Raw genomic sequence first — 27,614 nt, forward strand, 5'->3', positions numbered from 1 at the left:
GAAACAGTCTGAGGCAAGCGAGAGAGGGGGAGTAAGGAATGAAAACCTAAGTCAGGATTTTTTTTTTTTTATTCTATATCCTTAACTCACTTTGGTATGTTGGTAAAATTTGTACCATTTCCATTCTGTACTCCAGAAAAAAATATAGCAACTTGAAATACTGTGTTTAACAAAATTCTAGTACCTTACTATCATGAAATTATTTACCTTTTTTTTTTTCAGGTTTAACACAGGTTTCTTGGGAGATTTTGATTTCTGTGGAATATACTAGAAACCAGAGAAGGGGGACGCATCCACTCTGCAAGATAAGGGTTTTCTACCATTTAGGAAAGGCAAGAGGTGGGGCAGGGCACACTGCGATTTTGATCCATTTCCCCACCTCCTTTTGCTTTGCTCACATTTTTTTCTCCCTCAGCAAGTACCAGAGGACATGAACACAAAGACGAGAAACAAAACTGACAAGATAAACCTTCAGCCAGGCCACCACCAAACCCTCTCCACCTCCCCAGATCGTGCCAGGACCTGGACAGGCTGAGGTCACACATCTGCCACTCAATTCTGTGTTTGCCTTTCTGACAGTGACTCACCCAGATGTTCCCATCTTGATGATAGGGTTTCCAGTTTCTCCCAGTGTCACTGTACAGCATGCGGTATTGGGTCACCCAGTCCGAGCTGCTGTATCTTCCTTGGGTTGCAATGGCACTGATCTGCTTCCGATTGCCAAAGTCAACCTGAAGCCATTGGTAATGGTCACTGTCGGATGGAGACCATCCCCCAGCACCTGAAGAAGGTTAAGGCAAGAGAGGAAAACAGATATTTAGAGCTGAAATTCTACTGTTGATAATGGATTTATCTACATCTTTTAATTGGCCTTAGCAGTGCAACATTCATAGACATATTATGGAGTGTCCTTTATAGATGCCATTGGGACTTCAACTAATATTCTTCCAGCTGGGTAACATTGATACTCTAACCTCTTTATGGTGTAATTATGTGCTCATTTTCTCCTGAGCAAATGTCTTCATCATTCCTCAATTAGATCTTATTAGTACATGTCAGAGTCTAATTGGCTGAGGGTTGATCAATTTACCATGAATTCTTCAACTAAAAATCACTAGGAAAAAAAATGTAACAATCTATTAATTCCTCATGTGGGGCTTTATGTTTGAGTAGATTACAAATGGAACAAAAAGCAATTATGTACAACTCTAAAGTCTATTTTGCTTTAAAAATTTGGGAGCCCAAAGAATATTCAGAGTTCTTAAGATGAGGCCTAATCTTACATTAAGCTCTGTACTCATGAGAAATAAGGTATACAGCTAATCAGGTAATTCGTTCACTAACATTTAAGAGATAAACAACCAACGCCTCTTGATAACAACATTTCTAGGAAAATCATTTCAGTTACTAAATGAAGTAAAACTCCTTTTGGTAAAATATAATAATTGTCAGATAACACAAAGGTAATACTATCTTTAGAAATAGAACATTAATATGGAACAACAATACTCCTAGTCTATACCACTATGGAAAATAACGATGGTTGTACATAAATACATTACAGAAAATATGCCATAATGCTTAGTGCTAAGGAGCAAAATAATTTCTTGAGTGAATTTGGCTACCAATGGGAGCAAATGATAATGAAATATTCAATAAATCATCCAATGTGCAGTATTTAGATATATATATATATATGCATCACTTTTCAAATAAAAAAAACTTAAAAGCTGACAATAAAATAATTTATTCTATGAGGACCACGGTAAGAGAAATCATTTTGTAAATCATCACAGATATATCATTCATTTAATGATGTTTATATGGCTTATTTCTGCTTTCAGCTATGATAGAATACCCTTCCTGCCATAAAAAAAATCACATAACTACAAAATGTATAAAATTACCCTTTATAGGGATTAGACAACAGACAGTGCAGGATCCCTGATCCACAAGAGAAGATAAACAAATAAGGTAATGCCTGGTTCACTTTCTGGATTTTGGCACATGGAAGAGTGTCCCAAACAGAGTTCAGCAGTGTCACTGAGATGAAGATACAACAAAATCAAAGCTCCATCCTACAGATGGAAACTGTAGCACAAAGTACCAGGGAAGGGGCAGCTGTAAAGAGAAAGAGCCCTGAAAATCTGCATAGCATCACCAGAGAACCTCTGGGGATCAGACTTTGTATGAATAGCATGCTGTGTATTTGCAGACCAAGATTCCACAAGCCCAGGTCAAGGCAATTATGAAATGAACAACAACTGAAAGGTGAACAGGGCAAGGAGCAGTTTCATTTCACACTAAAGAAGATTGAGAGAAGTTGTTGGAACAATGCTAGGCATCTAGCAGATGTCTCAGAAAGATTAGGATGATTGAGTCCTAAAATAAGGGCTACTCAGGACACACCTGAACAAAGATTGATAATAAGCCTGAAAAAGGATCAGTCTGACCTACAAATAAATTAACTCCTTGCTCAGTCAAAATGCAACACTTCATTAAGGAAAGCCATGAATGGTCAGAAGAAGCTCAGTGACAGAGCATCCATAATGCTCAGTATAGATTTTTTAAAAAAATATTGGACATTTCAGGGAGCAGGAAAAAATGACTTACAACCAGAGCAAAGACAGCCAATAGAATGACAGAGATGATAAAATTAGCAGACCAGGACTTTAACACTGAGCTTATACATTAGTTCATTATTTGAAAGAAAATATACAAATAGTGAAGAAACAAATATGAGATATTAATGGGGAAAAGATAAATAAAGAGAACAAAATAGAAGTTTCTGAACCATGTTTATACCTGAAATAAAACATGTACTGGATTAGAAACTGAGAAGGAAACATTAATGTCTGAATCCAGGGCCACATAAACCCTTCAAATTGTAGCTCAGAAGGGACAAAAGGCTTAAAAATGGACACGACTCCAGTGGCCTGCAGGACAATATTAAGTGTCTTAACAATCATGCAAATAGAGAACTAAAAGCAGAGAAGGTAGAGACTGAGGCAGAAAAAAATCAATTTGAAGAAACAGTGGCTGAAAATAATAAACCTAGATATCTAAGGAATTCCCTGAGCTGTGAGCAGTATAAAAGGATAAATACAATACAAAACACAACACCAAGTCCCATCATAATCAATTGGTTAAAAAAATAATGCTAAAGAGAAAAATCTCAAAAGTAGCCAGAGGACAATAATATCTTAGCAAAAATGATGCAAGGTGAAAGACAGCAGAATGACATTACCTGTTACGATGAAAAGGAAAGGGAAAAAACATATGTCAATCTAATGTTCTATATCCAGCAAAAATATCTTTTAAACATGAAAAAAATGATATTTAGGGCAAAAGCTGAGAAAATTCATCACCAATAGGTACATACTTTAAGAAATGTACACGTTTCAGCTTCCAGGAAAATTTACCATATTAAGACTCATATTTACTCATATCATATCACATTTACTCATATTTATACATATCACATTTACTCATATCACATCGTATTTACTCATACCATATTGAAACTCGTATCAAGAAATGAATGCTGATAATGGTAGACGCAACAGTAAATACAAAGTATTTGTTTATGTTTTCAAATTTCTTTAAAAGATAACTGAGCATTTAAAACAAAAATAGTGACAGTGAATTAGGTTTTAACAGAGGTAGAAGTAAAACATACGACGACAAGTGCACAAAGGACAGGGGCCAGCACAGATATATTATGTATCGAGGTCCTCATATTACTAGGGTGTGGTATAATACTACTTGACGGTAGTAACCCTGTATCAAAGGTCAGCAAACTTCCTCTATAGAGGGTTCAATACTAAATATTTTAGGCTTTGCAGGCCATACACCTCTGTTAGAAATACCTCTGCTGTTGTTAGGATGAAGCAGCCAGAGAAACAAGGGTGTGACATGTTCCAATACAACTGAGAAACTCACTTCTCCTTCAAGTACTAGCCTGTTTACTGCAAACATTACCTCCTGCAGTGGACGTCATTCAGGTTGTTCTTTATGAAAGGAGGAATTCTTCCCTCAGTTATTGTCTAGAGACTGTAGTTAGCTGTAATTCCTGTTTAGGAACTCCCTGAGTAAAAAAGAGACACTCTATCCAAGGGCACATTCCTTCTTGGGGTCATACAGATATAATGGCCAGTCAACTTGGGAAAACTCTGGTGGGTCATCTCAGTTTGCAGAACTCAGTGAAGCCTCCATTGACACTCCATTGCATCTCAACTTCTCCTTCTGCCTTTTCCTCCTTCATCCCCTTATCTCCCACAGGTTTCCATCCCCAAAAGTACTCTGTAATAAATTCCCTACATGCTCTTCTCCATGTTAGAATTTGTATCCTGGGGAATCCAATCTACAACACCTCCTTGGAACCACTCTTCCGAGAATCCGCTCCCTAACAATGGGAGTTAGTTGTCTCTGTCTTTGTGCATTATCTCTATGCTGTTTTTCCCCTCTTGTAGTATCTAATATTCTCTATAGTGATGCATCATCCACATGCTTATTTTACATAGAATTCTGTAATTTAGAGGAGCTGTAGATGAACTTCTGGGATAATAAGTACTGAGTAATCAAGAGATTATAAATATATTTTCTTATCTGTTAGATATATTGTTCCAAATTTAGGAGAAATTCTCCAGCTAACTGTATAAAGTTTTGTCTCTGTGTTACTAAGAGCAACACGGTACTTTGGTCATTGAAGTAAATAAGCAATCATCACAATGACTGAAAAGGGGAAAATATGAGCAATTAATTGCTGGCTGAAATTGAGAATGTTTCCCCTAACTACTCCTCAAAAAATATTCCAGTATAAATTTTCTTAAGTTACCCATTTTTTGCTGCATTACAATTTTTCAATAAGGAGGCAATTAACATACAACGACTTAATCCCAGGGGCATCAGGGTGGTTCAGTCAGTTAAGTATCCGACTTTGGCTCAGGTCATGATCTCATGGTTTGTGAGTTTGAGCCCCGCATCCGGCTCTCTGCTATCAGCACAGAGCCCACTTCAGATCCTCTGTCTCCCTCTCTCTCTCCACAACGCCCCCCCCCACTCATACTTGCTCACTATCGTAAAAATAAACATTAAAAATTTTTTAATTAAAAAAAATTTAAAAACCCAATGACTTAATCCCATTAATCTTGCTACTTTAAAAAGTAGAATTTCTTGTCCACTTTAAGGGAAGCAAAATTCTAAAAGAAGGGAAACTATAAGTTCAAAGTTATTCCTTTGTAGAAGTCTATGTGGAGAGAATAGTGATTAACCTCAAGGGGAGGGCAAATGTCAGGCTTTTGTGAAGAACATGGTGGAAGATCGATGAAAAGTTTCCTCTTTCTCTTTGATCTATAAAGCAATGTAATTTGGGGAAGTTGATTACTTTGTTCATTTGACTTGTGAAATGTGTAACCTATATCGATCCAAGGATTAAGGATGATAACTCTTTCATCACAAAAACCTCAGGAAAATAGGGTATAAGAGAGCAGAAGTGCTCCCCAACATATTGTGGAGAGTATAACAGGGCAAATGTGTTCCCAGTGGAGACCGTGCTGGCACAAAGGAAAAAAACTGCCAAGTTCAAGAGGAGGTAGAGGAGGTGGAGATAATGAATAGTCATAAACTCTTAGTTTCTAAGACAACACTCATTCACATTTGGAGATAATAGAACTCAAAATATCAGTAGATATCGAGTAAATGGTTAGCATGAACTGAAAGATGTGCACTTATATAGAAATTTTACCATTCCTTAAGCAGTTTCCTCCCCTTTTCTCCCTCTCTTACTCTGCTTCCATTCATCCATCCCTCTCTTTCTCTCTTCTCTTTTTTCTCTCTCACTCACATGCATACATCCCTCCTGTGTGTGTGTGTGTGTGTGTGTGTGTGTGTGTGTGTGTGTGTGTTATAAAGATGCACAGTGTTTGTATTCTAGCTTCCCACTCTACTGGAGTTACTTGAGTGATAAATTATAACAGAGAACCTGGAGAACTGGGTGGGACTACCACTCTAAACTTCGTGAAAGCTTATAATGATGATGGCCCTTTCTGCTTTGTAATTTGTAAGTTGGTACCTCTGAGAGAAAAGAAAAACTTAGTAGGTGGTTCAAGAGAGGGCTTGAAATTTCTTTTCTAGTGATAAATGGCTCCTGCATAAACATGATGCCCAAGTGGGTGGTTGTAACACCACCAGAGATTATAAGCCTAGATTCTAATTTAAAAGAAAAAGGTAGAAGAAATTTTCAATTAAATATATAACTACCTTTAATAACTGGTTGAGAAATATGTATCAGATGAAAAGAATAAATTGAAAAGGAGACTTTGGGGCAAGATAGCATTATGAGTTCAGGCCTGAAGGCCTCCTTCTGCTCTAAATATACAGTATTTTTAGATAAGATAGATAAAAAGAAAATTGAAAAAGACATAGCCAGGATAAAAAAATAAGATAGGCATCTCCATGCACAAGAAATGCAACCAAAATGCAAAGCAGTGAGTAGGACCAAAGCAGAGGCTGGCTGGAGTCAGGGTCTGGGAATACACAAGAGGCAGTGGGGCACTAGTTCCTGGGGAATATTGTTGGATGGGAGTGTCCCCATCTGTGTCAGAGAAAGGAAGGCTGGGTCAGGGTTGAAAGTTAGCCCAGGAAAACTTTCTTATCAAACGAGACTGAAACAGCTCTTGGATGTTGGATGTATGGTTTGGATCTATGGCTTGGATCCATGGTTTACAGGAAAACGTGCCCAGAGAATTAGAAACCAGGTATGCATGTGCTCGGCACCACTGGCTTAGTCATTGGACCTGTGATTCTCTAATAACAGCCCCAGACAAAGGCACAAGGCAAAGCAGGTAAGATGTGGTTCTGGACTGAAGACGTGGGAAGCTGAGTAGAGAAAGTTACAAGTTGATAGGGAATTGAGAGAGAGACAGAGACAGAGAGACAAACAGACTGGTCGTCAAGAAGAGTGGGCAAACCAAAGTTTCAAACCACAGGAAAGAAAATAAATGGCACAAAACTGGCTAAGGAAATCAAAAGTTCAATGGAAATTAACTCCAGATGTAACACTCATTGAGGACCATGGAAATATACTTGTTTTAGGTTCTCAAAAAATATAAAATAAGTAATGTCATCCATTAAAAATAGCAGTAATGATCAGACACAACCAGGGGAAATAAAACATTTGCAGACAGATACTAAGCAAACAAACAAACAAACAAAAAACAGTGATCTTAGAATAAAAAAGAATGTAGTCATCAATAGGAAAAAGAAAACTTCATCAGAGGAAAATTCACAAATTACATGTCATCACAAAAAGAATCAATCAGCTGAAAGGTAATATTGAAGGATTCATACAAAAAGTCAGCACAGGGGCTCCTGGGTGGCTCAGTTGTTTTAGGGTCTGACTCTTGATTTCAGCTCAGGTGATGATTTCATGATTCATGGGATTGTGGGGCTCAATCTGACTCAATCTGACTCTATGCTGACAGCGTGGAGTCTGCTTGGGATTCTCCCTCTCTCTGCCCCTTCCTCTCTCAAATAAATAAACTCCAAAAGAAAAGAAGAAAAAGTCAACACAGAAAAATACAAAACATGTGAGAATTCAAGAACTTCTGCTTTTGACCAAGATGGAGTCACACGACTCCATGATGAATTTACTTTCCCACCTGAAACAATGAAAAAGCAGACAAAATGTATGGAACGACAGCTTGCAAGACATAAGATGTGAGGCAACCAAGTGCTGAGATCCCTGAGATATGGGACAAATGAAGTGAGGTCTATTTCCCAGCTTCCGATCTTGACAGGGTTTCCAGGGTGAGACATAAGAAAGAACCCAGGCAGAACATGGTAGGGTCCTTGAGTTGAGAAGACAGAGCTGTGAGACCAGGTGGTTAGAGTCAGAAGCAAAAGAAAGGGCAGCAGGGGGCCTTCCTCAAGTCTTCACCTGAATAACGATTAGCATACACATATGAAGAAACCTCTCAGAGCTGAGAGCAAAGAATCCTCTGAATGGAGGAAGGTACATCTTCTTCCTACAAATTACCATATGATCCCGCCACCCCCTCCTAGGTGTTTTCCTGAGAAAAATGAAGCATGTAAACACAACAAAGTCCAGTACATGGTGTTCTTAGCACCTTTCCTTGCAATAGCCCAAAGCTGGAAACAACCCACATGTTCATCAACAGATGAACAGCTTAACAAATGGTGTATATCCATATGACAGAATACTATTCAGCAATAAAAAGGAATGGGCACGCTACATGATTAATCTGAAAACAACTATGCAGAGTGAAAGGATCCAGGACCGAAGGAAAAAAGTGCATATGGTACAATTCCATTCATATAGAATTCTAGGAAACGCAAACATATAGGAACAAAGGGAGATCAGTAATTGTTTGAGGAAGGGGGAGAAGGAGGGGCAAAGGAAGAGGATACAAAGTGGCAAAATAAAACTTCTTGGGGTAATGGGTATCTTTGTTACCCTGACTGTGGTGATGGTTTCATAGGTGTAACATATATAAAATGATCAAACTGTACAATTTCAATATGTTAATATTAGCATACATCCATTATACATCAATAAAGCCGTTACAATTTGTAGACCTGAAGGACAAAGAGGGAGTTTCACTGATCAGTCTAAAAAGTTCTGGAATAAAACAAATACATAGAAAATAAAGTAATGAAGAAGAATTTGAAGAAGTAATGATTGAGACTTTTTTTCAAAATTGAAAAAAAAACCAAGACATGATTCTGTGGATTGAAAAGATCTTGTGAACACTGAAAAGCATGTTCAGTATGGAAAGTATATCATGCCATGCAAATGAAAGATGGCCTAAAATAATGAGATTGATGGAAATGCGGTATTTAAACAAATAAAGCTTAAGCATACAGTTGAGAATTAGCTCATGGATAAATAAAAACCAGTTAGCATCTGAAGACGTGCTAGAAGTTGCCTGCGAATGAGCTCAGATTTTATTTACAGTGGGACATGAACAGCTAGAAGATGTGACATGTGACCTACTTGGAAGTAGCAGAATAGGCTCCAACCAAGTGTGGACACCTGTTGATTGGAAGCAGAAAAGGGGGCCATGGTCATTAATTAACAACTGTCATGAGCCAGAGAAGCAAAAATGGCAATGCCACTGTCATTCCCCAAATAGGGGACAATTAATGCTTACAGAATGTGAAAACAAAAGAGTATGAAGGTACATTTTGAAACAAAACAGAAAAAGAAGTGATTTCATCAGACATCATTAGATGACAAGAAAACAGAATGGCTTGTCTGCCATTTCTGGCTTCTTCAGCGAAGATGACAGCTTTCACTTCATGATGGGAGTAACAGAACTGATCACTGAGGACAGGGAATTACCTCCTGTGACAAGTTAGGACATACGCGGAGAGGTAGAGCTCCTTTAACTTTTTCAGATTATATCCCAAGAGGCTGCCATTATTCATAGATAGAGCCTTGCTTCTCTGAATATTTATCAAAGGTGTTACCAGAAAATTAGATACACACACACATGAATTAAAAGCAAGGGACTTAGTAAATCTAGAAAAAAATAGATAAGAAAGCTCTTCCTCAAAATCTGGGGGTTATGAGCATTTAGAATAAAAGAAAAAAGAGAGGGTTGGTCACACTGAAAGTGGTGTTGGTGAACTTAAGGATTTCCTTTTTGATCACATTCTTGTTTAATAGAATGGAGCAAATTCCGTAGATATATCTCTAACTTGATTTTAGTAAAGCATTAGGGCCATATCTCTGATAAATATAAAACAGTAAAATGTGGTCTGGAAGATAACAGTTTCAGGAACACTCAAAATTGGTTAATAATTATGCCCCAAATATGTTGATTAATGGCCATGTCAACTTGAAGAGAGCTCTCTAATGATGTGCCACAGGCTTTCATCCTGTATACCGTCATTTTTAATATTTTTATTATCTAAGGCATGGAAGACACGCTTATGAAATTTGTCAATTACATAAAGCTGGAAGAGAGACCTAATAGGATAACTAACTGGATTATGATGTAAAATGCTCTTGACTGACTGCAAGTCTGAGCTTGCACCAGCACAATTTGCTGTATCATCAGTAATAACATTAAGGTGGCCGTTATGAACAAGTACATTATCAAGTTCATAATTAAGGTGTATATTGCATAGAAATAAATACGCAACCTTTGTTTACTTTGTGGAAAACACAGGGCGGAAATGATGGCATCTAACGACAGTACTATATTCGCGGTACAACATTCAAAATGTTTTTGATGCCTTTTAGTAAGGCTTTACATATAAATAGAAAAAAGGAATAAGTCACGAACATATTGTACTAGGAATGATCACAAAATGAACACAAGTGTGCAATCGCCACACAGATCTATAAAGAGATCATTGCCAGCAACCCAAAAGCTCTCATTGTGTCCTTTTCCAAATCTGGTCACCGTTCTCCTCCCTGATGAATTGTTCCAGAGATTCATCCATGGGGTTGTATTTAGCAATACACAACAGGTTGCAGATTGCTCATTTTCTTTGTCGTCTAATATTGCACTGTATCATCTACTTCTCTTTATTTACCCATTCTAGTGTTGAACATGTGGATATTTCCAGTTTGGAGTTATTATGAATAATTCAGCCATCACATTCTTGTTCGCGTCTGTGAATACCTATTTGTGCATTTCTGTTGGGTATATGCACAGGACTGGTATTGTGGGTCCACAAATGTTTGTATTTTTACATTTTTACTCAATTTTGCCAACAATTTCCCAAAGTAGTTGAGCCGACTTTTACCCCCGCCTCCCCAAATACACAAAGCTGTATGTCATGAGAGTTTCTATTGTACCACATTCTTGCCAAAATTTGATGTTGTTAGCCTTTTATTTTTCTCTAAGTTTAGTTTAGACATTCTGGCTCAATGTAAGTTTAATTTTCATTTTTCTGATAGCTACACTTATGCTGTTAGTCACACAACGTATCATAAAACTATAGTAAATTAAGACATAAGTGTTATGAGTGCAAGGATAGACCAAATAAACGTGTTGATTCCTGAAACAAAACCACATATATCCAGTGCATACCATCACTTAATTCATGACACAGGTAACACAGGGAAATAATAGATAAAGGAGGTATTTTTTATTTATTATTTATTTTTATTTATTTAATAATTTTCAATATTTATTTACTTTTCAGAGAAAGAGAGAGAGAAAGAGAGAGACAGAGGCGTGAGCGGGGAGAGGGGCAGAGAAAGGGAGACACAGAATCTGAAGCAGGCTCCAGGCTCTGAGCTGTCAGCACAGAGCCCAACGCGGGGCTCAAACTCATGGAGTATGAGATTGTGACCTGAGCTGAAGCCGGACACCCAACCGACTGAGCCACCCAGGCGCCCCTAAAGGAGGTATTTTTTAATAATGTGTTTCAGATCAATTGGGTATCCTCATGGAAACAAGTGAAATGTGGCTTTCCCCTATACTGTACTTAAAAATCAAGTTAAAACTGGGTAGATTCAAATGTGAGGGGTTGAACGTTAAAGACTCTAGGAGATGATATTGGAGAATAGCATCATATTCCTAGAGTTGGGAAAGATTTCTTTAATAGGACTCAAAGCACTAGCTATATAGGAAAAGATGGATAAATTAGATTATATTAAAATTAGAAACTGTTGATTACCCAAAGGCATTAATAAAAGAGTGAAATGGCTAATAATCACTGAGCGAAGGATGGTATTTGCAAACATATATTATAACCAGCAAACACTCACATCTAACATGGACAAATAAGTCCCACACATCCATAAAACATATTCAGAATATTCAATTAGAAAATGATCAAGGAATCTTAACAGGCACACAACTCACACACACACACACACACACACACACACACACACACACAGGAATATATGCTTATAAAACATATTAAAAATGCTCAACCTCATGAGATTGACATTTTAAAACAGATCAAAAAAACGAAGAATGTTCAAAGAGAGCAACCAAAATGATCAAAGTGCCTAATTTCATCATATTTCTTTGAGGGGAACAAAAATGCTTAAGCTTTACAAGAGGGAATCAAGGGGTGACAATCTCCATCTTCCACTATTTAAAAGAACAGAGATATAAAGTTTCTCAATGATGCAACACAATGCCACAAACCCCACAAGTATGCATCCTTGATTTTTAAGTACAGTATAGGGGAAAGCCACATTCCACAGGCCCCATGAGGATATCGAATTGACCTGGAATACGTTATTAAAAAATACCAGCTTTCTCTATTGTAATCTGCACCTAGATTATGCAGCTTTAACTCATCTTTTTGAAATTACTATTTTGCTTGGACTAAGTAAAAAAATGTACTTCTTGACTCAACATTTAGTAGAGTCTGTCCACAGATTATTCATCATGCTGCAAATTCTCTACATTTTGGAATTTGATCAAGAAATAAAACTGGGACACCTGGGTGGTTCAGTCGGTCAAGCGTCCAACTTCAGCTCAGGTCATGATCTCGTGGTTCATGGGTTCACACCCCGCGTTGGGCTCTGTGCTGACAGCGCAGAGCCTGGAGTCTATTTCGGATACTGTGACTCCCTCTCTCTGCCCCTCCCCCACTCACACTCTGTCTCTCTGTCTGTCTCTCTCAGTCTCTCTGCTCCTCCCCCTCCTCTCTCTCTGTCTCTATCTCTCTCAATATATTTTTTTTTTTTCAGGAATTTGGCAGGTCAACTACATTTTAAAACCTTTGAAGAATGCCAACTTGTTTTTTTGTTTGTTTGCTTTTTGTTTTGTTTGTTTGTTTGTTTTTAATGTCAAGTGGAGCCTGGGTGGCTCAGTCAGTTAAGTGTCCGGCTCTGGATTTCAGCTCAGGTCATGATCTTACGGTGCTTGGGTTCAAGCCCCACGTCAGACTCTGTCTGCCCTGACAGTGTGGAGCCTACTTGGGATTTTCTCTCTCCCCCTTTCTCTCTGCACGCACCGCCCCCCCCCCCCCAACTCACCCTCACTCTCTCCAAGTAAATAAACATTAAACAATAAAAAATAAAATAAAATGTCAAATATTACATTAAGATTATGCTATAATAGACAAGGAAAATGAAAGTCAGACACAAGAACTATATTGCTGCATGAAATTTCATAAAGGCTGGACAGCGGCTGAAACTAATGTGGCCTCATAATTAAGTATGATGAGCTTCCTGTTCTGCATAGAAGACACAGTATGATTTCTCTTCTTATCAGGAAGAGAAAATCTTCGCAGGAAGTCAGCCCGGGCCAGGGTATAAAAGTAAACACATGTACACAAGTCTAATTAATGTAAAATAATAATTAAGTTTGATTCAGAAAATCTCAAACATTGACATGCCCTACAATTTTTAAATTTCCTGACCAGTGTATATTGTATATGTTCTTATTTTTTAATGTCTTGGCAATATTATAACGAAGATAAAATAGACATTTTCTGCGTGCTACATCAGGTGGTTGTATTAGGAAAAGAGGATTAAAGCTACAGGTGATCAGAATTCAGTATAACAATTTTAAAAATGTTACAATAGATAACACCAACAATAGACTGGATTATTACAAAAAGTAGTAAGCTCCCCATTACTGGAGATACTCAAGTGAAAGCTGGATAATAAGAATCTCTTCAGAGGGAGATTTTACTTAGGATGGGAGACTGGACTAAATAGGCTTTAATTTCATTCACAAAGAAAGCTGAAATGTAATACAAACTATTATGTTGAATTTATTAGCAATACTATCAAGTGATTTTTATTTCTTATTGCCTTAAAACTAACAGTTATTATCCAAGTTTTGGTTGATCTATTTTATTAACATCACGGGGGATATTATTTATATTATTACTAAGTAACATTTGACTATATATAACCTTTATTATTAAAGAGTCTGGTCATTTCCATTTTTACCATGAATAACTCCCCCAGTTTATTCATTCAGCAAATATTTATAGAGCACTTCTAGATGCCAGCCATTAAGGGTTTTGTGCTTTGGGGTGGTTTTTTTTTAAAGAATTTTTTCATAAGCAATTCACCGGACTGTTTTTATATGTCAGGATACAATTTATTTATTTATTTGAAGAATGTATTCATACTTAATAAAGACTTTATTATTGGCAAAAAGAGATATCTAATATACACTTAGGATTCACAGAAATGAGGTCTTGTGTGCAAAAACTAAAGGCTAATGAACATAGAATAACCAAGTCAAGGTCATGGAAGCCATTTTCCCCCTCTGCAACTGTAAGGTAACTGTTGTTTGAGTCTTGCCTGTTAAGAAGGCTTAAGAGCTTCCTGTTGCTCCCAAGTATCCCTCTTTCTGATGCACTACCGAATGCAACAAGGTCAAGGAATTCATTAGTTTGGGGCATGCACTGAGCACATGGTTTTTTAAAAAAATTAAAAGTTATGTGGGCAAGAGGTCATTTTTTCTTTTTCTTTCTTTCTTTCTTTTTTTTTTTTTTTTTTTGGTCCACCTACTGCTTTACTCTGTATCCTTTCTCTGGCATACATTCCCATTAAAGTCCATAGAATTTTGCAAACAACGTGGTTTATTATAAACGGTTTCCCAACTTCTTTAGCCAACTGCATATTCACCGGCATTGTCCAAAAATAAATAAATAAATAAAAGTCATCATTCCTAAGATGTGCTTCTTCCTGGTAAAGTAAGAACAGTAAAAAGAGTGTTCACTACACATGTCCCAAAGAAAAGTGTTTGGTGATGGTGGAAGAGGTAAATTTACAGGTTAAGAAGGGCTTCAGAATTTCCACATGCAATACTTCTCTGTAGGTTATCAAGTAAATCTGCTCTCTATTTACAGAGAAGACTGAGGAAGGATGTGCCGCAGAAATCAATTAAGTCGTGGAGCTCAAAACAAATCCTGAACAAGCCCTTAAGTAAAGTCAGGATAATCAACTTTTTGAAGTCAAGGGCTGAGTTCTATTTGCCATTTTTAATAACCACTGTTAACCATGGCTCCCTAGACGTAAGAGGCACTGAATAAATATCCATGAAATGAGTGAATACAGAATTACTTAAATAGTAAATGAACATATGAATGGATGAATTGACCAACAGATGAGGTAACAGCCCCGGAACGAGAGAGAAAAATCACTCTCGAGAGAAAAATCCTTGGGCCCAATCATGTGACATGAAAGAAAGACCTAGATCATGAAAGACAAATATGAGGTGTACTGTAATAAAATATATATATACATATATATATACACACACATATACATATGTATATGTATATATGTATGTGTGTATATATGTATATATATGTACATATGTACATATATATACATATATATGAGATATACTGTTATATATATATATATATATTTTTTTTTTTTTACCAATGTCAGTGATTCACATTATATCTTCAGTAAAGAAGAACTCAGATTTTTGTTAAAGTACTCATTGTATGGATGCTAAATATTGTTTTTGGCTTAATATATAGGAAGTGAATCCTCACCTAAGAACAGGTATTTCGTTCATTCTTGAAAATAATTCGGTGGCTGTCAATAGTTAAATCTTAGAAATTAAATCTCTATCTTTAAAAGTTCCTTTGTATGAAAATTCTAGCATTCAAAATGCACAAAACTAGGGAAAGAACAGTCATTTCGCATTCAGTTTTAACAATTCTACTTGTCTGCTGTTATTATTCATACATATGCATGCCCAATCCTGGGAGCATCATCACAGTCCCTTCCTTAGTGTGGGGGAAGCAGATGGCCTGTGTGGGTCAGAAAAGTAGTGGACAGGGCATTCTGATGAGCTGGAAATAAGCAAGGACTTTCTCATTCCACGAGGGATGGGCACTCTTGGCGTTGGTCTGCTCCAGAGGTAGCCAGGAGACTTGACTGAGAGAATGCACAATTCAAAGTGAAAGTTTTAAGAATTCAAATTTCATTCATCACAATAGAAAATTCCTGTAACTTCTGTTGCAGCTTTTAGCTAAGCGGCTAAAATTAAGTCAATTTCAAAAACGGATTCTCATCTATATCATCAAAACCTAGTCTCTAGCTAGCATTTTGTACCAAACAAGGTTTGGTTATTTATTACTTTTCTCCTTCACTTAAGAAAGAAAAGAGTCAGAGGCACATTTACAAAATGAAAATGTTCTCACTGGTAACTAAATTTAGTTTATTGTTTATTAACAAAATAATTAGGGATGCAAGTAATATCTCCATGCCATCTGCCTCAGGGACTCCTTTTTGAAGCCTCATTATTTTCTGGGGCAGAGGCTCTGCTATAAAAGACATCACTGGAAAAAATGCAGGATAGCAAAAAAGAAGTGTACATATTGTCTGCGCATTAGCAAAGTCTGTTATTGTATATGCGATAATGCCAATGAAATATGAAAGCAGTCTATGCAAAACTATATGAAAAATTGCAGTGCACACAATGATAGCCAACCGATACGTACAGGTTTTATATACACGATACACAATGATGCACGCAACACTGCACAAGTGTCAATGATCTACGCAATGATCTAAGGAAAATATCTCATATATGCCATGATTTTCAAGCTAGGTCTACGTGAAAGTACAGAAAGATGAGGCCATTTTCCCATGAAAGATCATATCAATGGAGACAGATATTTCTACTGACTGAAGTAAGTGGAAAATTGCCTCACATCTCTACTTTTTACTTTTGTACACTCCGTCCCCGATGATGATGTAGCAATTTGAAATGTTTGAAAACACAGGTTTCGTTCTCTGCTTTAGCTTCCCTCCTTTACTTTTTTTCAGAGAAAATGCAAAGGGATTATTTTCAAGATCAATATAGTTAAATTTAGTAAACGGACCGTTGAGATCAAACTCAAGTGTCTTTTACAAGTTCTGTGATCTTCCCCGTAACTCATGTGTAGTAAGTGACTCCCTCCTCCTTGACCAGCACTTTCTGTGCACATTAATTATTCCAATCCCTAAGCCCAGTTCCTGGATGGTGGGCATTATGTCGTCCCCAATATCTGGCTTAGAATCCTCATGACCCCTGTGAAGATTTACAGCACATCGAAGGCTCTTTCAATAAATACCTGCTGTAATTACAGAATCTGTTTTAGGAGAGATGAGATTTTTAGCATCCGTATACTTGGCAACATAAAACTATTTCACCAAAAAAAGTAGTGGGTGTATTTTGATATAAATAGAAAATATTTATAGTAGTCCCACCTCCTTGGGCTCTGAATGTGTAGGGAAACAACAGTAGGAGATGGATGGATACATATATATATATATATATATATATATATATATATATATATATATATAACAGATGGGGCTTGGAAATACAGTTGTTTTTAGTTCAGTCTTCTATAAATGTTATATCCATATACATAAAGCCATCAATTCTCCTTGCAAAGAACTTCTTTAATGTTTTCCCATAGCGCAAGCTGGAAATCAGCTGTTCTAACAATGGAATAGGACACATTAAAGAGAAAAGTCAAAGGCCACATCAAGACACAACAGGCTCAAAATGCTTTCTACATAAAGTTACCATCTTCCACTATCGTGAAAAGTTTCCCATATCTTCATGACCACCACGCCACTAATTTTGCCTCTTCAAAATAGAATTCTATCTACAGGCTGAGATTGAAGTAATGTAACAGAAAGACCAGCAGACAAGAATCAGGGAGAAAAGGCACCTGGCTTAAGTCTGTTCACACTGCTATAATGAAAATGGCATGGACTGGGTGGCTTAAAAACAAATTTATTTCTCACAGTTCTGCAGATTGGAAAATCTAAGTAGGAGAAGCTGGTAGATTTGTGTCTGATGAGAATCATCTTCCTGGTTCACAGACAGCCGTCTTCTCACTGTATCCTCACGTGGAGGAAGGGGTGAGGGACCTCTCTGGGGCTTCTTTTATAAAATTTTTTTTAACGTTTTATTTGTTTTTGAGACAGGGAGAGACAGAGCATGAACAGGGGAGGGTCAGAGAGAGGGAGACATAGAATCTGAAACAGGCTCCAGGCCCTGAGCTGTCAGCACAGAGCCCGACGCGGGGCTTGAACTCACAGACCGCGAGATCATGACCTGAGCCGAAGTCGGCCGCTTAACCGACTAAGCCACCCAGGTGTCTGGGGCTTCTTTTATAAGGGCACTAATCCACTCATGAAGTAGCAACTCCCATGACTTATTCACCTCCCAAAACGCCACCTCCAAATACTGGGAATTAGGTTTCAACGTATGAGTTTTGGGGGAACACAAACATTCAGTCCGTGGCAGGTCCCAAACCAAAATAAAAAATAAGGCTGTGGTACCTTATGGAATATGGTGTCCAAATGATAAGCCTCAAAATTTTGAGTCAGCCATGATAAAAACTACAAGAGAAGTCATACATAGTATTTGATGAGAAATCTTGGAACAACAAGGCACAATGTTGTTAGTGTCAATACCTTGCTAAGTAATGTTCTCACCATTTTGTTAGCCATCTCACTCACAAGAGTTCTCAACAGAAAATACCTAAAACCCAATGACTGTAGGAGTCAAACGATAAGCATCATTAGAGATAAGGGCGGGTGGGGTAAGTTATTTATCTAATGCAAGTTAAAACTGTATTTCTCTTTTCGTCTGTTTTCTCCTTTCTCTTTATATTTACCGACATACAATGAAAAAGCAAGAGAGTAAGGTATTCGACTGCTAACTAGACAGTTTTTGATTAATTCCTCAAAACATAATCTTGTAATTTTGTGATAACCACAGGACTGTAAAAACACATTTGTTGTAGAAAATTGGATTTCTATATTTTAAGCTGTAAGCGAACGCCAGTCGTGTATTATCTAACTTATCTCTATGAAGAGAAAAAAGAAACCCAGCATCGCACCCGCCTTAGGGGACCTGACCCAACACTACGGATACTACACCGGTGTTTTTATAATTTAGAAAGCATGAGATGCTCTGGATTTCTCCATGAACACTGCTTGTAGTATCTAGCAACTTCTGATCAAATTATGATGGTAACTTTGTTTTATACTGGAGACAAAAGGCCACTACAAGTGCTCCATGAAGCATAAGTTGTAAAGGAGTACGGAAGCTACCGCTGAACAACAACAACAACAAAAAATCGCAGAAGCTATTTAAGGCGCGTTGCCAGTGGGTGTATGGTAAGCAGATGAAGAGACAAATGGCAGAACTAGCTGCTAGACTGGATTTTAGGGTGAGGGCTACCAGCGGCAACAGTGAGAGAAAAGGAGTCAAGGAGAATTTGCATATATTTTGGCTCAAGGAACGTAGAGCGTGCTGTGATGTATTTGCAAGATGGGAAAGACTTTGGTGTCAGTTCCTCTCGGAAGCAGATGGACGTCCATCATTCACCTCACTTCATCTCATCATGTAGGCATTTTATCATCTCACATCATCACAAGAAGGGCGTATACCGTACAGAAAGATATGTTGAGAGAGAGAGAGAGAGAGAGAGAGAGAGAGAGAGAGAGGGACAGGGAGACCACAGTCCCATAACTCTTATTACAGTATGTTGTTATGATTGTTCTATTTTATTAGTTACTGTTATTCATTTCTTACTGTGCTCAATTTATAAATTAAACTTTATCATAGATATGTACGTATAGGGGGAAAAAACCATAGTGTATATACATAGCTTTGGTACTATCCGTGGTTTTAGGCATAAAATGGGGGTCTTGGAATATATCCCGTGTGGACAACGGGGGACTACTGTATTAAACAAACAAATTTGGGGAAGAAAATCAGTAGTTGTATTTCATCCTTAGGTTTGAAATGTCTATGAGACAGTCGTTTCAAAATTCCAACTTGGTGGTATTTACATAAGTCTGGGTACCAAGAAGAAGTCAGGGATTAGGATATAAATCTAGAAGGTATCAGTATATGGATGATGTTTAAAGATGACACTAAATGAGGTGACTTCGTGACGGAAGTGAAAGTGAAGAGGGCCCAGGACTCGAGTAGACGTACCAAAGTTTGATAATATTTAGAGACAAAGAAAAAGGATTGCCAAGTGAGGTAGGAAGGAAATTAGGGAAGTGTGGTACCATAGAAAACCAAATATAAGGGCTTTTCCATGAAAGGAAGTGGTCCACTATGTTCATTTTTGAGGCAATGGGGCAGCACATTTTTTCCATTAGTCAAAATATAATCATGCATTTCTTGTTTTTTAATTTTTTAAATGTTTTTATTTATTTTTGAGACGGGGACAGAGCATGAACAGGGGAGGGGCAGAGAGAGAGGGAGACACAGAATCCGAAGCAGGCGTCAGGCTCTGAGTGTCAGCACCGAGCCCGATGTGGGGCTCGAACTCTCGGACCGTGAGATCGTGACCTGAGCTGAAGTTGGACGCTCAACGGACTGAGTCACCCAGGTGCCCCTATAATCATGCATTTCATCTATCAACTCTACCTTGCCAATACTGAAATGTTTTACCTATAGAAATAACTCTCATTGCTTGCCACTCCTTCCCTAAAAGAAAGAGGTATGTGCATAAATATGGTTTTTGTTCTACTATCCCACTACTCATAATCAACTGAAACTGGGACATCTACATTTTCAGAGGGGAAAGTTAAGGAACTTTGCACAAAGAAATTGTATAGAAAACTGTAACCAGTAGACATGATTAATAAAGATTGTTTTCAAATTATTTATGAAAAGAGGAGGCTATAAAAGTAATTATACACTGACTAAAAGTAGGCAAAATAGTGAATAATATAGATTACATAGAACACAATTTCCCATTTTCACTAGATCAACTTATTATAATTACTATTATTTTAATTTTATAATGTAAAAGTTTATCATTGGAATTTTACCTTTTGGCATGTTAACTAGTGATATTGAATATCTTCTACCCACAGACACATACTAACTAAAAACTACCAACTATAGGGTCTTTGTCTATTTTCTTTCTGATGTTTTAATGATTTTCTTATCCCAATGTGTGAGCTTAACAGGGATGCTACTCTTTGGTCTCATTCCCATAAAGAAAATACTAATGGTTTACATTCAGTGACCATATATAGTAACAGACTTATATGGGATCTTTACCAAAATTCCCATATTATGTGTGCTTAAAATCAAAATCCTGGAGGGGAAGGGGGGTGTAGGTGACTGGCCCAGGCTACAGAGAACGAAGGGAAGAACTTAGTCTGAACTCTGATGAGTCTGATTCCAAGGCCCGTACTTTCTTTCTCCATGAAAAAAAAAATTTTTTTATAAGAGACGTTCAGACTAAAAGATCACTCAAAACCTAAACACCTGACAACATCTTTCATTTTCAAATACAGTTTTGCTTTCAACTGTTTCAAACGTGTTTTTGATTCATGAGGAAACATGAGAAAATATGTTGAGCAGAGAGGAGTATGCAAAATACTTAAAGGGTTTCTATGAACTTCTTAATGGGCAAATAAAATTTCTTTAAAAACTAATGAAGTGTCACCAGTTTAATACCTAAATAAAGGCAAAAAGCATCATGCTCCATTAGCAACACTGTCTCCTGTTGTTATTTGAATTTGCGGTTAAAGATGACTCATTCTCACCATCCCTTAGTAGAGAACTTCGAATTCCATGCAACTGTGAAAACTGTCTGATACAAGAACCAATAAACATATTTAAAGTTAACAAAGAATATGAGAGAAAATGAAAAGAAAGTATTATAAACTAATGAGGAAAAAATATAAAGTAAAGAAATGCTTCGTGAAATCCATATTGCACTGTATGTTCACTAAAATTTAAATTAAAAAAAAATTAAAAAGAAAGAAAAAGAAAAGCTCAACCACATCACTAATGTTTATTTAGCTCTCATTTCCTATTCTAATCTTTCAAAAATTACAAATACATGTGTTGCTGGCGAGGAGGTACAATTTTATTTAAAATAACATAATGCTGTATGGATAGGTTGATATTCATATTATATACAAATAGACCAGAGTTTCTTTATGAGTAAAGGCATCTATCATCTACCTTCTCACGTCTAGTGAATTCTTGAAATTGCTTTACTGAACAGTGAAGCAGAGTAGTATTGTGTATTTGCTGCAATCTTGTCAACAGATTAACAGTCAGGTAAGACAAGAAAGTACATTCCACACTGATTCATGGGGAAAAGCATTTGTCATCTTGAAAACATGCTCTCCAAGGACATGAAATGTAATGACTATGAATTAACTCTAAATAGTCTGTGACTTCAATGTAACTATGGGTCAGTGAATTGCCAGGTACATGTTCAATAAGTGAGAAATAAAAGTTAATTTTTCAAAACATAAGGCTAAATTATTTCTTTAAATTATTCATACATTTTCTTTTTTTTTAAGTGCTATAAATATCAGGAAATATTACATTCATGTCATACTGATGAGAGATGCCTGACAGCTTTTTTTTTTCTTTATATATGTAATAGGGGCCTGGGGGATCAATCTCGTCAGACCAAAATGGATGAGAGATCTGTCTTGAAGCTGACATTGCATCACATTGCTAATACACTATATATACTATATATGGAGAGAATATAGAGTGTGTGTGTGTGTGTGTGTATTTCTCTGGGTTAGCTCAGGGTGTGAAAGATAATGGCTGTAGCTAACGCCTGTGCCTTCATGCCTTCCTATCATTCATTCACCTGGCCTTGTTATCAGTTCAAACTCACCTTGTTTTCAGAGAGTTTGGTGATTCTCCTGCAATCCTAACTTTTTAACAAATTCTACGGATTGTTTACAGAAGAATATGAATTAGCAAGAAAAGGATTTTCTACAGCCAGTTTCCAAATGCTCAGTTAGCATGGGATCCAAAGACTTGATATGCAGCATGTACTTTTTTTTTTTTAAATCTGCTCTTTTATCTAGATAAACATGGCAAAGACTTCTACATTGTTGTCAGCAATTTTATTTTTTATTATCTCTATTTACTTCACATGTACTGTGTGATAAGCATGAAGCTAAACAGGTTATTTATTTAATATTTCAACATAGTCCTAAGGAAAAGATGTTATGCCTACCTTCACATTAAGGACATTAAAGACTGGAGGGATCTATTTGTTCTACAAAGTTACAAAGACGATTAGGGAAGGGGTCTGGATTCAAATCCGGCCCTGTTAGATTCTAAACTTATGGGTTCAACAGCTCACCAGTTACCAGTCAAGCTCAGTGCAGCTGACTTTGGCTTGTTATGTAGTAATTTCTTTTGCTTATATCTGGGTGTGTCCAGGGAAGAGTGTTTTTCCTAGCAAAAGGAACAGAGTGATAAGGGAAAGGATAAGAATGACAGTAATATCAGAAAAATTAGCGAAGTCACAGGTGAGCAAAACAGCTTAAAAGCAGCAAAAACTTGCGACCTCTGTGTTTTAAAGGACATTTTAAGCTTATATTGATAAAACCGTCTAAGTTGAGATGCATTCTAGCCACAGTTTACAATTTAGTTTACATTTTTTACAGTGCTCTCGATCGATGCACAGGATCTTGTTATGCTACATGAAATATAAATTACAAATGTCTATAGAAGAATTATTTGAAACATATAATGCTGTTGTCTTTGGGGTTTAATTTTGTGTATTGTAAGGAGATGAAAATAAACCCCTAAGGCAGAAACACGATTGTATGCTTCAGTGAATAAATTATATTAGGGAATGTACTTGAGAGATGGCAAGAAACAAAAGACAGGCTGCTTATGTAATAAACTCGGTCTCCAATGAAAGTAACAAACTTTGCAGGCTGCAGTAAGAACGTCATCTCAATAATTCTTCTATTTTCCAAGACATATCTTATTACTTCTCCACATTTAAAAGCAAAGACAAACTTGGAGAAGTTTCTGGTGCCTCCCCTTCCACCCCCCCCTCCACCCGCCCCTTCCCCACCACAAGATCATCAGCAAATGTAATGCAAATCTTAAAGCAAAGAATATAAACCTTAAAGAGTCTGAGAGATTCTTAATTGCAAAAGAAAGGGGAGGCTCTGTGACTATCAGGAGGTACATACATCACTTGTTTTTCAGCCGCAAATGAAATCTAATACAAAGGACAAGAGGAAGAAAACACAAGTGGAGAGAAGAAAACCAGGCAAGGACAGGGTGTGAAGGGAGAAGGCTCAGTGGGTTCCCAAGTGTGGGTTAATTAAGGTAGACTGACTGGGGTGTAACCTGGTTAGGCTGTCACTTGGCAAGGTAGTGGTTATACAAGTAAATCAACATAATGTTTCTGGAGGTGATTTCGGCAACACTCATCAAATACATTCAGTGACTCTTTTCTTTGTTCCGACAACTCCATTCCGCAAAGCAGCCAAAGACGTAAAGAACGCTTATTACAGCATTATTAACATTGCAAAAAAAAAAAAAAAGAGGAGGAACTCATCTTAATATCTAATAATAGGGAATCATCTAATTATACCCAATCAGGTTAATAAATCACTATCTTATTAACACTACACAAGACTATAGGATCATGCTTATAAAATTAAATTCAAATGGCATTTACAAATGATATATACAGTTACATTGTTCGACTAAGCAGTTAGGTTCGACCACGATGCCTGGAGGCCAGCAGTGAGGAAGTCATGGCCAGCTATAAGGAAGTCAGAGGCCTGTCCTGGCAACATCCCAAACACAACCACAAGAAACCAGATCAAAGCAGACAGGCCCAAAATGGCGAACAAATAGGCCAAAGTTCACATTATTCCTTCATGATCCTACATCACCATATCAAAATCTCCTCCCTCAAGGTGCCATGACCAGAAACCTTGACCTAAAGAGGAAGAAAAAAACAGGTAACCCACATTCCTGGAGGAGACCAGCCTGCTTCCAAGAAATCCTGATCTCAAGTAATGAATATTCCAGCCCTTGGCTTACAACTGTCAATAAAACACGGAAACTCAAACCCCAGCCCAGTGGACTCAGGTCTCCCTTGAGTTCACCTGCTCTCACATCCTAAGAGTGTACTTTGGCTTTCTTAATCGTCCCTGCTTGTACCGTCCAGCCTCAGGACCCAAGGCTTCCTGGGTCTGCCCAGCAACCATACGTAGGATTCCAGTTTTGTGGATAAAAAGTAGCAAAATCATACACTAAAATATTATTAGTAGCTAATCCCAGATTATAGGATTATGGGTGAATTATATCTTCTTATTCCATTTACTTGATTTCCAAACTGTCTACAATGAGTACGTAAAGTTGGTATAATTTTAACTGATAGGCAATCTCACTTTACAAAAGCTCTTAACGTCTACTTAAAAACTGGGAAATTTTATGTATTTGTCCACTGATTCATTAATTTATTCCTTGATTTAACCAGCACTTTTGTGGTACCTACCAGGTGCCAGCCACTGTTGTAAACACTTTGAAAATACTATTGAAGTTATTCCTCGCAATTACTCTATGAGGTAGGTCTATCATAGTGTCGCCTTTATTGCATGTGCCAGATTTGGGATTCAAAATCAGGGAGTCTGGCTCATAATTTGTGTCTCAAGCACTATGCTCAAGCACTATGGATTAGATGAAGCTGCCATTTTGAGTGTTATCAATTTGGAGGCCTTATTTTTAGTGGTCAGAACGGCATCTCTCTATAAACAAGATACACTCACACTTAACAACTGGATCCTATACATAGGCCTGTGGTTCCTGATCCCTGTTCTATGCAGATTTTATAAATAGGCAGATGAAGGTGAAAACACAAAATAATAGTCTCAGACTATTCATAACTGTGATTATCCAGGCGGGGTAGGGTCTCATCTTCATTGCAAATACGTTCCTGAAATATATTCCTGACGTATTTTACCCACCCTAGCAGTCACAAAGGCTGACCCTCTCGTGATGGCTAGTAGGGGCTATGTGATCAGTGTTTTCCCTATGACCACTAAAGCTTTTGCAGGCACTCACACAACCACGGAGCAGGAAGGAGTGACAAGAAATCATCTAATTTACAACGGCATGCTGCTAAATGAGATTGACCTGTCTTGTGTCTACAGTGACTTTCTTCCTGACTTATCACAACCTGAAAATATGAAAACATACAGCTTTAATTATTGTGGCCAGGTATGTGGGTTTTTTTAAATTGACTTTTGCTCTTTATTATTCTCATTCTCAAAGATTACAGTTAGGTTGGTCTGTATTAATAACAGGGGAGCTAATACAACAGTTCAAATAAACATAAAACTTCTTCTGTGGTACAAACTTTCCATCATCGCTCATCTCCTTTTTCTAAACCCTACTTACTGTGGACAGCTATTCCTACTGGTTATGAAGGGCTGCTTCCCTCCTGACCTGGGGATCAATACTATGATAAACATAGAACACAGAATGCTGGACATGACCCAAACTAGACCACTTAATGTCCATCGGTGGGCGCCCATCTCCCCTCTTTCCTTCCTCCCTCCCTCCCTTCCTTCCTTCTTTCCTTCCTCCCTCCCTCCCTCCCTCCCTTCCTCCCTTCCTTCCTTCCTTCCTTCCTTCCTTCCTTCCTTCCTTCCTTCCTTCCTCCCCCTTCCCTCCCTCCCTTCCTTCCTTCTTCACTTGTCTATATAAGCAAATCCTTACGTTTTCAGATTCAACTATCAATTTGCAAATGCCTGTTTTATGCCCAATGACTTGCTTGGCCCTCTAAGTCTACATTGGCTATTTCTCCACATTCCTGTACTCTGAGGGTTGAAATGCAAGGAACATGGGACACCTACGTCCACTGTCTGGTTTGAGGGATCACTGGCCACTTGTTCTTCTCTGATGCTGATACTTGGCTGATGTCTTTCCTGTCCTCTCCTGCAGACCCCAAACACTATGAGTCCTTCCTTTACTGAGAGAAGCAAGAGAACCTCCTCCACAAATCCCCTGGCTATGTCCTCTCAGCTCTTTGCTTCTAGAGACTCCATCTGGTCTCTTGTGGGAGTCCTGTGCTTCCAGGGGAACTAAGAAAATGTTTCATCCTGTAGGTGGTGCTGGGAGTACCAAAGACCCCGGGGGAATTCAGAAGCAAGAGGATTAGAAGGAAAACAGACCTCTGAGATATTGAAAGGAAGCCTTCCTGAACCCTCCTGATTACCATGGAGGTAGATTATGGGGACTGGGGTGGGAAGAAGGGAGATCATCACTGAGACAGGGGTTTGTGTGCTTCAGACCAGGTGAATATTATTTTGTTAATTAAACATCTTTCTAAAACGCTGCATGAAGTGTAGTTAGAAGTGGTATGCATGAGGCTCTTCTACAAGATTTATTCTTCCAGATGCTGAAAGGTGATTAATGCAAGTGACATTGTTGTACATGTAATTATCCTTATATTTACTTACATCTAAGTTTATAAACAAAAGATCTGATGTGGCCAACATACAGTTTGGGTGCTTACAGCATTTTAAAAATAGCTTTTGCTTTATTACATTTTTTTTTCCACTCAGAAAGAAAACATGTATTTATCTCTCTTTCCTCATTGATTGAGAGTCCCCGGAGGTCAAGGGCTGTATCTAACTCATTTTTGCACCCTCCAAGCACCAACCATAGAGTCTAGCCAAAAGCATTCAACAAATATTTGTAGACTTGAAATGATTTAGGATCCTGAGGATGGAATAAATTTTCCCTTATAAACGAGCATGATAAATAAACCTGAAGCAAAAACGTTTTCCTAGCAAATATATCATTAGCATCTAAAAGTAGGATCAGTAACTTTTTGTTTTCTGTGATTAAAAA

At 37.6% G+C, this 27,614-nt stretch overlaps 1 protein-coding gene across 1 annotated transcript in view; it reads right to left on the reverse strand.

Moving 5' to 3' along the window:
- CNTNAP2 (contactin associated protein 2) overlaps positions 1-27,614 on the reverse strand; it is a 1,948,817-nt gene that overhangs the window by 1,311,092 nt on the left and 610,111 nt on the right. The window contains exon 3 of the mRNA XM_027075690.2: positions 588-781. Coding sequence (XP_026931491.1) covers positions 588-781 — 194 coding nt within the window. The remainder of the gene's footprint in view (positions 1-587; positions 782-27,614) is intronic.

This window comes from Acinonyx jubatus, chromosome A2 (genome assembly GCF_027475565.1).
Source record: "Acinonyx jubatus isolate Ajub_Pintada_27869175 chromosome A2, VMU_Ajub_asm_v1.0, whole genome shotgun sequence".
NCBI lineage: Eukaryota > Metazoa > Chordata > Mammalia > Carnivora > Felidae > Acinonyx > Acinonyx jubatus.